The sequence below is a fragment of the Bombina bombina genome, chromosome 8, assembly GCF_027579735.1.
Source record: "Bombina bombina isolate aBomBom1 chromosome 8, aBomBom1.pri, whole genome shotgun sequence".
In the NCBI taxonomy this organism is placed as follows: domain Eukaryota; kingdom Metazoa; phylum Chordata; class Amphibia; order Anura; family Bombinatoridae; genus Bombina; species Bombina bombina.
This window is the reverse complement of record NC_069506.1, coordinates 156,988,106-157,005,091: the sequence shown is the minus strand read 5'-3', so window position 1 is coordinate 157,005,091 and position 16,986 is coordinate 156,988,106. Positions and strand designations below refer to the sequence as shown.

At 38.0% G+C, this 16,986-nt stretch overlaps 1 protein-coding gene across 2 annotated transcripts in view; it reads left to right on the top strand.

Annotated features, from left to right (window-relative positions):
• The window catches only part of CACNG8 (calcium voltage-gated channel auxiliary subunit gamma 8), a 70,040-nt gene extending 53,454 nt beyond the window's left edge, over nt 1-16,586 (top strand). Inside the window, exons 3-5 of one of the 2 annotated variants that reach the window (XM_053689926.1) lie at nt 4,608-4,748; nt 15,916-16,397; nt 16,449-16,586. In XM_053689926.1, coding sequence (XP_053545901.1) covers nt 4,608-4,748; nt 15,916-16,397; nt 16,449-16,496 — 671 coding nt within the window. In that variant the 3' untranslated portion in view covers nt 16,497-16,586. Of the gene's footprint in view, nt 1-4,607; nt 4,749-15,915 lie in introns of both variants that reach the window. The other variant, XM_053689927.1, reaches the window with a different exon arrangement.
• Nucleotides 16,587-16,986: the final 400 nt, after the last annotated feature.

Here is a 16,986-nt window from a genome sequence, read left to right as displayed (position 1 = left end):
GCCCCATAATGAAAGTTTCATGATTTAGATGGAGTATATAATAACTTAAAAAACTTACCAATATCTTTCTTTTATCAACTTTACCAATTTATCTTGCTATCATTTTTTGAAACAGTTTATTTCCACAAGAGATAACTATGTACTCTTATTAGTAGTCTCTGAGATGTACAGCTAAGAAAAAAAATCTAATTGGAAGGAAAACACCAGGAAAAGATAATATATTATTCTATCTATTCTGTTTATGGGCAGGTAAAAAAATATATATTTTAGCTCAATAGTTCCAGTTGCAGGGACAAGGAAATAAGAATATCATAGAAGAAATGTCTGATACATATAATGACATAATCATTTTAATTCATAAAACATTAACAGTTATGTAATCAGTGAGTGTTATGGAACCTCAGTCATATGCACTGAATAATTTTAATCCTATTATATAAAAGGACAAGTGTGTTTGTCCGATGCTGTCATGCGCAGTAGACACAGCGCAGGACAAACACATCTGGCCTTAGAGTCTACCTGATCTGCTGTCTGTGGCGTAAAAATGGTGGGAGTGAGCGGGCGTGGCCGGACGTGGTGTGGATGGGACAGAGCATTGTGGAGGTGGGGCCGGGCGCAGTCGCACGCATGCGAGATAGACAGTTTAAAAAAGACAGGGGGAGAGCAAAAGAGAGGGGAGAGAGAGCAAAAGAGAGGGAAGAGAGATCAAAAGAGAGGGGGAGAGAGAGACAGCAAAAGAGTGGGGGAGAGAGAAGGATAGCAAAATAGAGGGGGAGAGAGAAAAATAGTTGGGGGGGAAGAGAGAGAGCAAAAGAGATGGGAGAGAGAGCAAAAGAGAAGGGGAAAGAGAGAGCAAAAGAGAGTGGGAGAAAGAAAAAGAGAGGGGGAGAAAGAGCAAAAGAGAGGGGGAGAGAAAGAGCAAAAGAGGGGGAGAGAGAGAGTGCAAAAGAGAGGGGGGAGAGGGAGCAAAAGAGAGGGGGGAGAGAGCCCAAAAGAAAGGGGGGAGAGAGAGAAAAAGAGAGGGGGAGAGAGAGAGAGAGAGAGAGAGAGAGAGAGAGAGAGAGAGAGAGAGAGAGAGAGAGAGTGGAGGGGGAGAAAGAGAGGGGGGAGAGAAATGGAGGGAGGGAGAGAGAGAAAGCAAAAGAGAGGGAGAGAGAAAGAGAACAAAATCGAGGGGCAGAGAAAAAGAGCAAAAGAGAGTGGGAGAGAGAGAGAGAGCAAAAGAGGGGGAGAGAGAGAGGGGGAAAGAGAGATAGAGAGGGGGGAGAGAGAGACAGGGGGAAGAGAGCAAAAGAGAGGGGGGAGAGAGAGAGCAAAAGAGAGGGGGGAGAGAGAAAAAGAGAGGGGAGAGAGAAAGAGAGAGAGCAAAAGAGAGGGAGGAGAGAGAGAACAAAAGAGAGGGGGTAGAGAGCATGCAAAAGAGAGGGGGAGAGAGCACAAAAGAGAGGGGGAAAGAGAGCACAAAAGAGGGGGAGAGAGAGCGCAAAATAGAGTGGGAGAGAGAACACAAAAGAGAGGGGAAGAAAGAGCGCAAAAGAGAGGGGGAGGGAGAGTGCAAAAGAGAGGGGAGAGAGAGAGCGCAAAAGGGAGGAGGGAGAGAGAGCAAAAGAAAGGAAGGAGAAAGAGCAAAAGAGGTGGGGAGAGAGAGATTGAGGGGGGAGAGAGGGGAGGGGAGAGAGAGAGAACAAAAGAGAGGGGGAGAGAGAGAGCAAAAGAGAGGGGGAGAGAGAGAGCAAAAGAGAGGGGAAATAGAGGGGGAGTGAGAGGGGGGAGCAAAAGAGGAGGAGAGAGAGAGCAAAAGAGAGGGGAGAGAGAGAATGGAGAGAGAGAGAGAGTGCAAAAGAGAGGGGGAGAGAGAGATTGCAAAAGAGAGGGGGGAGAGAGAGCACAAAAGAGAGGGGTGAAAGAGAGAGAGGGGGAACAAAATAGAGGAGGAGAGAGGGGAGAGAAAGAGCAAAAGAGAGGGGAGAGAGAGAAGGGGGAGAGAGTGGGCACAAAAGAGAGGGGGGAGAGAGAGTGCAAAAGAGGGGGTGAGAGAGCGCAAAAGAGAGGGAGAGAGAGAGCGCAAAAGAGAGGGGAGAGAGCAAAAGAGAGTGGGGAGAGAAAGTAAAAGAGACGGGGGAGAGAGGGAGCAAAAGAGAGGGGAAAGAGCAAAAAGAGGAGAGAGAGAGAGCAAAAGAGAGGGGGAGAGAGAGCAAAAGAGAAGGGGGAGAGGGAGTAAAAGAGAGGGGGGAGAGAGAGCATGAAGAGAGGGGGGAGAGAGAGTACAAAAGAGAGGGGGAGAAAGAGTGCAAAAGAGAGGGGGGAGAGACCACAAAAGAGAGGGGGGAGAGAGAGTGCAAAAGAGAGGTGGGAGAGAAAGCAAAAGAGAGGGAGGAGAGAGGGAGCAAAAGAGGGGAATGAGCAAAAGAGAGGGGAGAGAGGGCAAAAGAGAAAGGAGAGAGAGAGCAAAAGAGAGGGGGGAGAGAGAGCAAAAGAGACATGGAGCGAGAGAGAGCCCAAAGAGAGGGGGGAGGTAGAGAGCAAAAGAGAGGGGGAGAAAGAGCGAAAAAGAGAGGGGGGAGAGAGCACAAAAGAGAGGGGGAGAGAGAGAGAGCAAAAGAGAGGTGGGAGAGAAAGCAAAAGAGAGGGGGGAGAGAGGGAGCAAAAGAGAGGGGAATGAGCAAAAGATAGAGGAGAGATCGCAAAAAGAGGGGGAGAGAGAGCAAAAGAGAGGGAGAGAGAGAAAGCAAAAGAGAGGGGGGTGGGAGAAAGAGCAAGGGGTGGGACCACTGTACTACAAAAAATGGCCCGTGTGAACTGGCTTTAGGACTAGTATTTTATAATGTGTGTCACAAAAAAATCATAATTTAAAAATTGTATGAAACAAATTAATTAAATATTGAAATGAAAAAGATGCAATGAACATTTGTATAGTTAAAGCTCATTATAAATTGTAATTAAATTGTTTTGCAAAAAAAATTGTATTTTATATAAAATTAAAATTATTTTTGAAATTTCACAGGAAAAAAAACCCCAATTTAACACTCCATACAAATCTAAAAAATACTACACTGCAGATTCAAAAAACACTTTTGAAATTTGTATTTGTAACTGTGAAACTCAAATAGTATTGTTTTCCTTAATATAAGCTTCCCTATATTTGCTATAGGGCTGAACAGGGGCGCTCCATGAGCATAGCTGAAAGTTTTTCGCCAGATCTGGTGTATTTTCTAAATATTTCCAGCTGCAGATCTCACTATTTTATCTCTCTATTTTATCTCACAAACTTAAAGCAAGATTGTTTCAAAATAGTCAAATGATTTATTATTAAAACAAAGGCAACTGTAAGGTTCTATAAACTCAAAAGTGTGATCTAATTTGTATTAGCTGCAGTATTTCATTTTTAAAGTTTACCCCCTATGCTTACTAGCTTCTCTCACCCCAACAAAGTTTCCTTTTCCATCACACACCATACTTTCTATTAGAGGCATCTCAAAGGAACAGCCACAATATTGTTTAATTCACTGAGTGCAGCCCCTGCAAGTGTTTTCAAGGTTTTTCACATCCCATCCATCGAATGTTAGATAATCGTTCCCTGAGCATTAATAGGAAGCATCTCTAAGCCAATGAGGATTTATAGAAGTGCTTTAAGGATACAACTATACAATTTAAATTTAAAGAAAGAAAATATTTTAATGTCAACATATTTCAATGTAACTTATTCATATGGATGACACAACACTTTTAGATATAGTGTCCCATGTAACATCAACACAGTATCTTTCTATTAATGTGTTTTTTTTTTGCTTTTTTTAAATGTGCTTTGCAATAATGTTTTTATGAAAGTAACCATCTGTCTATAAATAAAGATTTATTTAAATGATTTTCCAACCTTCAGAAGAGGCTAATTAGAGCATGTGTATTGGTGCTATTTGCCATACACACAAACCAACAGCCAATTATATTCATTGCTGAAATATGTGTGCAAAGGGTGGCATAAGAACACTGGGCAATATAATTGCATACATTGGCAAGATCCTTCTGAAAAAAAGCAATTTACCAACCTAAATTAATTTAAAGGGACATTAAACACTTTGAGATGGTAATATAAAATGATAAATTGTATATAATAAAACAACTCTGCAATATACTTTCATTATTTATTTTGTCCTCTTTGCCTGTAATTCCATTCTGAAATTGTGAGCTTTTCAGTTCCTGTTAGAAATGGAAGTGCAGAACACTGTTAAATCCAGCACAACCATTGGCTGCACACTCTAGTGACCTATGTATAACTGTCCCTAATTGGCCACAGCAGAGAAGGTAACACAAGTTACAACATGGCAGCTCCCAGTGTTTTATAGACACTAAAACTTTACACTTATTTTGTCACTATTTAAACAACAAATGAAACTTTAAAAAATACATCTACATGTTAGTCATGGACTAATCTTTTCTTTGAATGCATCATTCTATCTAGCATGTATTTAGTGTTTAATGTCCCTTTAATAGTGCTAAAGCATTGTTTATTTCTATATAGAAACATTTTTTTTACATGAAATAATCTTCTCATAAGTTTAAAGTTTCTTTAAGGATGCTGGGTTAATTTGTTTCCTCTTATCTGCTAGGTGTTGTTCGTGCTTCAAGTATCTTCCCAATTCTCAGTGCCATGCTCCTCTTACTCGGAGGCCTTTGTGTTGCTGCCAGTCGAGTTTACAAATCCAAGCGTAATATAATCTTGGGGGCTGGGATTCTATTTGTCGCTGCAGGTGAGACCAAATTCTACTGTGAATATAATATATGTTCTTTAACTGTCTTCATCCTCTCTATATTTAGCATTCAAAAGAGATATAGGAAATTTGGTTATGTAGTAGCAATATAGTTCCAATATATTCTCTTTTTATTTATTTTTATCATATTGTCAAAATACACATAACAGTGGCCCAGATAACAAGTTAAAGGAACATTCCATCCAAAATTGGAACCCATATGGGTGCATTTTGGTTTTGAATAGAAGCATTTTTGTAGTATACATGTAATAGCAAAAAAGGCTTCTAATAAACTCTTTAGCTGTTTCAAAAGTATTCACCGTGCACCAGAATTTTAAACACAGCAATTGTTCATGGAACCTAATGTGCTTTTACCATCTGGTAATGACTCAATTTGTTAATTGCTGACATGATACAAGCCCCACTGGTGCTCTGAGCAGCTGCATTATTTAAAATGCTAGTGCACTGATAATGTCTAGCTATGCTTCACATGCACGTGCAGAGAAAACTCTTAACACAAAACAGTGATAACTTTTACTAAAAGCATTTTTGCCAATACATTTATATTGCAAATATGTTTAGTTTCAAATATGTAGTTCATCTTTGTGCATTTCACTTTTGACCAGAATGTCCCTTTAAGCACTATTGATAGCGCAGGGTGCACTATCACTATTGATGGACTGCACAAACTGATATTAGAAGTCCATGGTGAAGAAGATTTACCAGAGAATGTTTAAAACGGCTGACATCCCTTTAGCAGGCCCTATAATTTAAATAAATAATGCAGCCACATTAAGCGTCACTCATATTACAAGTTAAAAGTTATGTGTTGTGCTCGATAACAGTGCTAGATCACTTTGCAAGACTTGAGACCTGAAGTAATGTGTTAAGGCTAAAATAGAGGTTTATCAAAACACATTTAAAACATTAAAATAAAGTATGGCACTTATATATAAACATTTAATTTAAAATATGTTTATTATTAAAGATAAGTTGTTAAAATTGGTTTAAAAGGTATATACATACACACAAATATAAAGAAACACAGATATATACACACAGATATATATACAAAGACAAACAGATATATATATACAGTATATATATATATATATATATATATATATATATTTACTTTTGAGTCCTTCCCGGTTAAACACCATGAAATCTTGAAATATCTAATATCAATTTTAAAGAAATGTAATGTTTTTAATAGAAATATTTAAAATGCCTTTATTCAAATGTATTTTTTAATTTTATATATATATATATATATATATATATATATATATATATATATATATATATATATATATATATATATATATATATATATAAATATATAGCTTTATTTTCACTTGCCAGTGTGTTTAAAAACTTGAAAATGCGGCATTGCACAAGCAATGCTTGTGCAATGCCGCCCCCTGCTCACTGGTGACCAAGGAAGGCTCAGAAGCAGCAATGCACTACTTGGAGCTAGCTGCTGATTGGTGGCCGCACTTATATCCCTCTTGGTCATTGGCTCACATGATGTGTTCAGCTAGCTGCCAGTAGTGCACTGCTGCTCCATTAACCAAGGATACCAAGATAATCAGGCACATTTGAATATATAAGTAATTTAGAAAGTTGTTAACAATTGTACAGTATACTCTATCGGAATCAAAAGTTTGGTTTTTATGTCCCTTTAACTATAGCGAACATCATATATATTGTCTTAAACAAATATAAAAGTAACATTTCTCAATGATGTAAGTACAATTCAAATTATTATAAATAAAAATAATATATGGAAAATATGTAATTTAATATCATACATAAAGACAATTAGAATGAATTTCCCTCTTCTAAACTCAAAGGCGTAGATTACAAGTGGAGCTCAGGGTGCACTATTCATATTGTTACCCTGCTCTAAGAATAACGCACAATCTAATATTACAAGTCAATGAATCTTAATACTACCAACATTTTTTTAGCATACACTACACTTTGAATGGATAGCACAGGGTGTACTTTCATCACTCACAAGTAGTAAGTTATGAGTTGCAACACAAAATAGCTCTTGAAAGCATCACACTTGGACACCTAAGTAAAGTGTTAAGGTTATAATATATGCATAATAAAACTCATGTATAATACAGTAAAACAAAGTATTTCACTCATATATACACATATTAAATGTAATATATACGTTTATTATTGAGATAAATGTATCTGTGATTTAAAGGGATATAGTATATGACAAGGTGACTGAGAAGGGCTCAAAAGTGTATATGTACAGCATGTGTGTGTATTTGTATGTGCTTAGATATATGTGTGTATGCATTTTTCTCAATAATAAACCTGTATATTAAATTTAATATATATATATATATATATATATATATAAATATATATATATATATATATATATATATATATATATATATATATATATATATATATATATATATATATATATAAAAATAAATATATACCATATTAAGACCATATTAGGAGAAGGGCTTATGATTTGTATACACAAAGCCAAAGCGTGACCAAGGCTGCACAAAAAAACTGTGTATTCGTTTTGAAAACAGTGAAACACAGGTGCAGTGGAGATTATCCCCTAGGGATTACTCACTGAGAGCAAATAATTGCATCAAACAGATTCCTCGATACAATGAGCTAGAATCACACAAAGAAATATTTAATCTCATATACATATGGACATTTTCACACACTGTCATATAAAAATAAGAACGGAAAAGATAGACACAGGAGTCTCTCAATTTTAGGAGGGCACTAAGTGCTAACGCACGCCCTACAAAGTTCTTTTCCAAAATCGCATTCAGCAGAGAAAAAGTTCCTACGGCTTTTCTGAGCACATAGTGCAACTGCACGCACAGTTTGTTGTGCCGAAATAAGATGAAACTATTAACAGTCCAGCACTGGTAAACCCAGAGAGGATTTACTTACGGATCCAGGGCTTTATAACGGAACAGAGTGGTTCATGCAGAAATGACACTTCCTGTCTTGTTGGACTTGCTCAGCGTTTGGCTCCTTTTTTAGTAGAAGTGCCGACTGCACTATGTTGATTATAGCATTTGAGTATCAATACCATCTGTACTTTGTTTAGAAAGCTCGCTGTCCGTCTCTCGTGTTAGCCGATCCAGGCTGCTAACAACATTCCCAGAGACTAAGGGAGCTCAAGTACAAAGCAAACCAACTTCTGCTCACACAGGTGAGTACTCCACTTCAGTCTGATGATGCGTTTCGCCCCTCCCCTCTTGGGTATGCACAGGGCTTCGTCAGATCCCGCTACAATGACACACCTTCCTTAAGTAGCGTGTCTTTTGATCCAAAAAAACCAACTTAGTATACATTATTGCACTGAACAATACAATGTTGCAATTACATAGTATCTATTGCTTAGTTATTGACCATGGCTTTCTCATTAGATAAACTTAAAACTTATATCAATTCCAAAACATTTTCTTTTATGAGACTGACAAACCGAAGATATTTAATCAATAACACTTTTGATGATTCACCTTTCCAATCAAAACATATCTTTAAATGATTGCAAGGAAATATAGGAGGGAGGCCTTTATGGAATATTATGACAGGGTATTTAAAGAAAACTTGCATATTCAATTTTCTCATTCAAATCTCCAGGTGTTAATGTATTTAAAATGTACATCCACTTTGCCTGTTTCTGGAGTATAACCCTGTCAACATTTCCTCCTCTTATTCTGCTTTTCACATGTTCAATACCAATCATCCATACTTGATCTATGTTTCTAAAGAAAATGCCTTCCTATGGGGCTATCAATGTTCCCATTTTTTATGCCGTTTCTATGCTCCCTGATTCTATTTTTTATCTCTCTTGTGGTCTTTCCTATGTAGAAACAGGGGCATGAGCAGTAAAGGAGATAGATCACCCCTGTGGTATTGAACGTAATCCACTTTTTAATTTTAAACACATGATTTACATCCATAAGGAATGTTTTTGTTTTAATTAAACTACTGCAATATACACATTTTCCATAGGGGTGGCATCCCACTCTAGGCTGCACCGCTGTTAACCAATTCTTCACTGGAGTTGCCTTCTCATACTCACTATGGACTAGACTATCTCTCAAACTTAATGCCCTTTTGGCAGTCAGTAAAGGATAGTCTGAAATAATTCCATCCAGAGAGCTATCTGCCTGAAGAATATGTCAGTTTTTCATAAGGATAGTTTTAATCTTATCCCAGTGGCTGTTTAATTTAGTGATAACCCTTATCGGGCTATCTTCAGCTTTTTGTTTCCCTTTAAACAGAAGATCCTGCCTAGAGCTTTTACTCGCTCTTATCCATGCACGCTTTATCTGCCTGTTTGAGTATCCTCTTGCCTTAAATCTATTTGCCATCTCCTCAGCTTGTTTTTCAAAGGATGTCTCCATAGAGCAGTTCCTTTTAAGTCTCAGGAAATGTCCTGTAGGGATGCCATTCTTGGATGTTGGCTATTAGCATGTAGCAAATCATTTGTTACTGTAGCTTTCCTATAGACTTGTGTACTTAGGTCTGTTTTATGTTTTCTGATTAATAAATCCAAAAATGAAGTATCTACTTTATTGACCTCATATGTAAAAAAAATATTGAGGGAATTCATATTTAAGATATCTACAAACTTAGTGACCTCCTCAACACTGCCTTCCCACAATATGAAGACATCATCCATATATCTGAGCCACAGTGCCACATGTGTCTCCACGCACTCACTCAGTCTACCAAACACCTCCTGTTGTTCCCAGAGGCCTAAATGCAGACATGCGTAGGTTGGGGCACATGTGACACCCATTGCTGTACCTCTTTGTTGATGAAATTTTTTTCCATCAAAAGTAAAAATATTGTTTGTTAAAACAAATTCCAAAAGTTTAATATCAAATGAGGAATGTTTCTCATAGCTTTTACCTCTGATATCGAGAAAATGCTTAGTAGCCCTGAGTCCAGCACTATGGGGAATGGATGAATATATGGACTCCACGTCCAGGTCACTAGAAGGGTATTCTCACTTACATTCACACTGTATAGCCTTTGTAGAACCTCACTTTGTATCTTTGACATAGGATGGCATAGATGACAGAAAAGGTTTCAAAAAGAAATCCATATATTTGCTGACATTTTCAGTAGGACCACCTATGCCAGAGATAATGGGTCACCTTTGAGGCTTTTCCAATTCTTATGTAATTTGGGTATACAGTAGAATGTAAGGAGGATGGGGAATTTACAATACATAAATTGGTGTTCTTTGGAAGAGATCAGACCTTCTTTTATGCCATCATTAAGGATGAACAAAAGTTAATTACATGATTTTTCATACTGAACCCTTTTAATCTGGATATACTGTTGGGGTCTCTGAGTTGTCTCATTGCCTCTTCAAAGTACAGAGTTTTTTCCATGATGACAACATTTCCTCCTTTTTCAGATAATTTTATAACTATGTCATCATGGTTTTTAAGCTCATTTAATGCTGTTCTCTCTGTCTTACTGAGATTGTCACAAATGATACTCATATTACAAATGCCCTGTATATCTTTCTCAACACATTTGACAAAGCTTTGAATAGAATTGAACTAGGGACCATGGATAATGCTAGCATATTGCTTGATGTATTATACTAATTTGATTTTACTGGGAATCTGTCACCCTCCTCCTCCAAAGAATCCTCCTGCTCAGATAAAAGGGAAACCAGAGTCTCCAAAGTTTCCTCATCTGCTTTGCCCTCAAGAGCTCGGACTTTATGTATTTGTTTTTCACTCCACAGTTTTTTAAAAACTAATATTCGAGGGAATAAATTGATATCCTTGGTAACTTCAAATTTACCCAACCCTGTAGCAGGGCAAAGGATAATCCCTTAGACAATACCTTGATGTGAGCATCATTGAGTGAGAAGGATGACAGATTTACCACAGTAAATTGATTCTCTGTTGGTGGTTGGCCTAAAATTGATCCAGCCTCTCCTGATTCCTCGCCATCATGCGAGAATAGTTCCTGTTGCCTCTGTACCTCCTGTTCTTTCCTCGCCTTGCCCTTCCATAACATGTATCGTCTCTGGCTCCTCCTCTGTCCTCCTCCAAAGTGGATATATGTTTTAAATACATTAACACCTGGAGGTTTGAATGAGAAAATTGAATATGCAAGTTTTCTTTAAATACCCTGTCATAATATTCCAAAAAGGCGTCCCTCCTATCTTTCCTTGCAATCATTTAAAGATATGTTTTGATTGGAAAGGTGAATCATCAAGAGTATGTTACATTTTAAAAGTGTTATTAAATATCTTCAGTTTGTCAGTCTCATAAAAGAAAATGTTTTCGAATTGATATAAGTTTTAAGTTTATCTAATGAGAAAGCCATGGTCATTAACTAAGCAATAGATACTATGTAATTGCAACATTGTATTGTTTGTTGCATTAATGTATACTTTGCCTTTAAATTAAGTTGGTTCTTTTGGACCAAAAAACACGCTACTTATAGAAGGGCTGTCATTGTAGTGGTATCTGACGAAGCCCTGTGCATACCAAAAAGGGGAGGGGCGAAACGCGTTATCAGACCGTAGTGGAGTACTCACCTGTGTGAGCAGCAGTTGGTTTGCTTTATACTTGAGCTCCCTTAGTCTCTGGGAATGTTGTTAGCAGCCTGGATCGGCTAACACGAGAGACGGACAGTGAGCTTTCTAAACAAAGTACAGATGGTATTGATACTCAAATGCTATAATCAACATAGTGCAGTCGGCACTTCCACTGGAAAAGGAGCAAAACGCTGAGCAAGTCCAACAAGACAGGAAGGGTCATGTCTGCATGAACCGCTCTGTTCCGTTATAAAGTCTGGGATCCGTAAGTAAATCCTCTCTGTGTTTACCAGTGCTGGACTGTTAATAGTTTCATCTTATTTCGGCACAACAAACTGAGTGTGCATTTGCACTATGTGCTCAATAAAGCCATAGGAACTTTTTCTCTGCTGAGTGAGATTTTGGAAAAGAACTTTGTAGGGCGTACGTTAGCACTTAGTGCCCTCCTAACATTGAGAGACTCCTGTGTCTACCTTTTACGTTCATATTTTTATATGACAGTGTGTGAAAATGTACATATACATACATACATATGTATTTCTTTGTGTGATTCTAGCTCATTGTTTCAAGTAATCTGTTTGATGCCATTATTTGCTCTCAGTGAGTAATCTCAAGTGGATAATCTCCACTGCACCTTTGTTTCACTGTTTTCAAAATGAATAAACAGTTTTTTGTGCAGCCTTGGTCATGCTTTGGCTTTGTGTATACGAATCATAAGCCCTTCTCTTAATATGGTATATATTTTTATATTATGTTTGTGACTGCTAGCACTTAACTTGTTTTCTTAGATTATAAAGTTCCATTGAGAGTCCTGTCGTTTATGTCTTTTTATTTTATATATATATATATATATATATATATATATATATATATATATATATATATATATATATATATATATATATATATATATATATATATATATATATATATATATAAAATTATACTTTTTCAATCAGACTCGCCGGAGACAGAAGTTATTTAGCAGCGGTCTTAATATCGCTGTTCCATAACTTGTCAACCTGCTCTGAGGTGGAGGACAGAAATCAACCCGATCGAATACGATCAGGTTGATTGGCACCCCCTGCTAGCGGCCGATTTACTGTGAATCTGCAGGGGGCGGTATTGCACAGCAGTTCACAAGAACTGCTGGTGCAATGATTAATGCTGACAGCTAATGCTGTCGGCATTTATCAATGTGCTGTGGACATGATACGCTACATTGTATCATGTCCATCTGCACAATAATAAATTGACCCCAAGCGTTAAGTGTAAGAGGTAAAAAATATGTTGCACCTAGCACAACATAAGGGATAAAGGGTATATAAAAAGGTATTTGACTGGAAAGGGCTATAATGTGTGTATATATATGTCTAAATATGTGTATGGGTATATATATATATGTGTGTGTGTGTGTGTGTGTGTCTGTATTTATGTGTTTATATAGGGTATATAAAAAGATATTTGACTGGAAAGGGCTACAATGTGTATATATATATATATATGTCTAAATATGTGTATGGGTGTATATATATATATATATATATATATATTTTATTATCTCTTTTCATGTGACAACACTGAAGAAATTACACTTTTCTACAATATAAAATAGTGATTGTACAGCATGTATAACAGTGTAAATTTGCTGTCCCCTCAAAATAACTCAACACACAGCCATTAATGACTAAACCGTTGGCAACAAAAGTGAGTACACCCCTAAGTTGAAATGTCCAAATTGGGCCCAATTAGCCATTTTCCCTCCCCGGTGTCATGTGACTCGTTAGTGTTACAAGGTCTCAGGTGTGAATGGGGAGCAGGTGTGCTAAATTTGGTGTTATCGCTCTCACACTCTCTCATACTGGTCACTGGAAGTTCAACATGGCACCTCATCGCAAAGAACTCTCTGAGGATCTTAAAAAAAGAATTGTTGCTCTATATAAAGATGGCCTAGGCTATAAGATGATTGCCAAGACCCTGAAACTGAGCTGCAGCATGGTGGGCAAGACAATACAGCAATTTCACAGGACAGGTTCCACTCAGAACAGGCCTCGCCATGGTAGGCCAAAGAAGTTGAGTGCACATGCTCAGTGTCATATCCAGAAGTTGTCTTTGGGAAATAGACGTATGAGTGCTGCCAGCATTGATGCAGAGGTTGAAGGGGTGGGGGGTCAGCCTGTCAATGTTCAGACCATACGCCGCACACTACATCAAATTGGTCTGCATGGCTGTTGTCTCAGAAGAAAGCCTCTTCTAAAGATGATGCACAAGAAAGCCTGCAAACAGTTTGCTGAAGACAAGCAGACTAAGGACATGGATTATTGGAACCATGTCCTGTGGTCCGATGAGACCAAGATAAACTTATTTGGTTCAGATGGTGTCAAGAGTGTGTGGCGGCAACCAGGTGAGAAGTACAAAGACGTGTCTCTTGCCTACAGTCATGCATGGTGGTGGGAGTGTTATGGTCTGGGCCTGTATGAGTGCTGCCGGCACTGGAGAGCTATAATTCATTGAGGGAATCATGAATGCCAACATGTACTGTGACATACTGAAGCAGAGCATGATCCCCTCCCTTTGGAGACTGGGCCACAGGGCAGTATTCCAACATGATAACAACCCCAAACACACCTCCAAGACTACCACTGCCTTGCTAAAGAATTTGATGGTAAAGGTGATGGACTGGCCAAGCATGTCTCCAGACCTAAACCCTATTGAGCATCTGTGGGGCATCTTCAAACAGAAGGTGGGGGAGCGCAAGGTCTCTAACTTCCACCAGCTCTGTGATGTCGTCATGGAAGATTGGAAGAGGACTCCAGTGGCAACCTGTAAAGCTCTGGTGAACTCCATGCCCAAGAGGGTTAAGGCAGTGCTGGAAAATAATGGTGGCCACACAAAATATTGACACTTTGGGACCAATTTGGACATTTCCACTTAGGGGTGTACTCACTTTTGTTGCCAATGGTTTAGACATTATTGGCTGTGTGTTGAGTTATTGTGAGGGGACAGCAAATTTACACTGTTATACAGGCTGTACACTTACTAATTCACTTTTACAAAATGTCATTTCTTCAGTGTTGTCACATGAAAAGATATAATAAAATATTTACAAAAATGTGTGGGGTGTACTCACTTTTGTGAGATACTGTATATATATAACTACCACTGACACATATTTTCATGGTAACTGTGCCTTGATTAAATAGTGGGTCCCTCCGATTAGCTGTCTAGTGTAAAAAAAATGACAATTATTAAACAATGGACCTCTAGTGGTTCTTAAATATACCTAGCATAAAAGTAGAAGTTAAAGGGACATTGTTCTATAAAAGTTGTTTCTCCCCTTAATGTGCTCCCCATTACTAGTTTTTACCTAGTGCAGAGTATTAAATTACATTTCCCTTTCATGTTTATTTCTGTATTTGAATTAGCTCATTAAAACCATTACCTAGTAGATGCCCTTAACAATAAGCTGAGCCTGCAAGAAAAGCAGACCTGCTAAAAAATGTTATGTATTAAAATGGTAATTATGGCGGGGGGGGGGGGGATAAATAAATACAATCAACTATTTCTCATACAGAATCTATCTCTACCTGACCAGAAATACCCAGACCGGCTTCAACGTAGTGCAAATAAAATGAAGGTATTTGTTTCAGATGCTATTAAAAAGAATACACAAACGACCACTAAGCAAACAAACAAACAGCTGCTGCCAAAATAAAAGACTGAGGCTACAACCTCGGCCTGAATGACGTTACTGACGCATTTCAGGTATTTCCTGTAGTCATAGATCTATCTCTCCCTCATACTGGGAGATTAATCTGTGCTTTGTCTCCCATTTACATACATTTTCCACAGAGAAAATGTGTGTTGTTCATATTTTTAGTATAGGTGGGTAAACAACATGCAAAAGTAACCATGAAAAATAACAAATAAAAATAAAGTAGCTGTTTTCAAACAATTAACTACACTCCAGCAGGTAAAATTAAGAACAAAGTAACGGGGGGAACATTTTTAAATACAATATGCCTTTAACCCAATCTTAAAGATAGGTAAAAACAAATTTATTTTTACTTGTGCCAGGTTCTGTCTGCCTCCTACGATTTGAACAATTTTATTTACCTTTCTCTCTCTGGACCTAATGATCAATAACTCACTGGCATGTAGAGAAATCAATCAAAATCTTTGGGGAATTTTGAGCATTATATTGTAATATAGGTGTCTGCTTCACATGTAGAACCATGCATAGTAAAATAAGTAGCTCTGAAGTTAAAATTTGCCTTTCTAAAATTCTTTGAGGGACCTTGCAGTTCTGATGAGACCTCTTAGATAATCTCACCAGAGAGTTTGAGATCATCAGGCCAACTGATCTCTTTCTTGCCCCCACCCTTTCCCCCCCTCTTTTTAACGCTCACTTTCTCCCCTCTTATCCCCCTCTCTCTTTCTCTCCCCCAGAATATTTTTTAAGATTACCTAGAAATATAGTATTCTGATCCATCATGAATTCAATGAGTAATGTCACAAATTAAATGCTCTTTTTTTTCTTCTGCCCATTTGTGTTGTCTTTTTATCTAATGGCAGGTTTAAGCAACATCATTGGTGTAATTGTTTACATTTCTGCCAATGCTGGGGACCCTGGCACAAAAAGGGATGATGAAAAGAAGAGTCACTACTCATATGGATGGTCCTTCTATTTTGGAGGACTTTCTTTCATCATAGCTGAAATGATTGGTGTCCTAGCAGTTAATATCTACATTGAAAAAAACAGAGAAGCCCACTGTAAATCACGCACAGAACTGATCAAGAACCCCTCAGCCATACTTCGGCTACCTAGTTATCGTTTTCGATATCGCAGGCGCTCCAGATCTAGTTCACGATCCACTGAACCTTCTCAATCCAGGGACACTTCACCTGTTGGAGTCAAAGGGATTCCTTCAACTGACATCTCCATGTATACCCTGTCAAGAGATACCTCCAAGGCCAATGTAAGCAGCTTATATAACACAGAGCGTGGGGATCACAGTTTTCTCCAGCTCCACAACTGCTTTCCCAAGGAACCTGGGGTCACCGTCACAGTCACAGGACCAGCCTCAAACACAGGCACCCTGGGCAAGGACGGTTCTAACACCAACACGCTCAACAGGAAAACCACACCTGTGTAGGTTGACCCAAGGAAAAAGGTCTTCTAAAATTGTGTGAGTGAGAGTGTATGCAATGAGTGTAACGGTGCGTGAGTCTTAGGATAGAGGAAGGAGCCATTTTATGCCATGTAGCTGCCAATTGCTGATAGAGAAGGAGAGAGGTCTCAAATATTTCTATCAGTAAAAAATAAGAAAATAAATAACAGAGGCAACAGTTTGTGCATTGAATTATGTTGATAAAAGTACATTTTAGAATTGTAAATTCAGCTTCTCTTTAATAAGGGGTTTTAACAAGCCAGCCATTTGTTTAGAATTTTCAAACCATGTTGCTGCTAAACTAATATCTCCCCCCTCCCCACAGAGTTTTTACTAAAATACACAAAAAACTAAAATAATTTTGATCCCTAACCTCTTAAGCAAATTGCATAAAAGAGTAAAAAGTAAATTTCAAATTAAATTTAGATAGCCACAGCTAGAGATAAAAAAAGTGTAGAAAATGACTGAAGGCTAG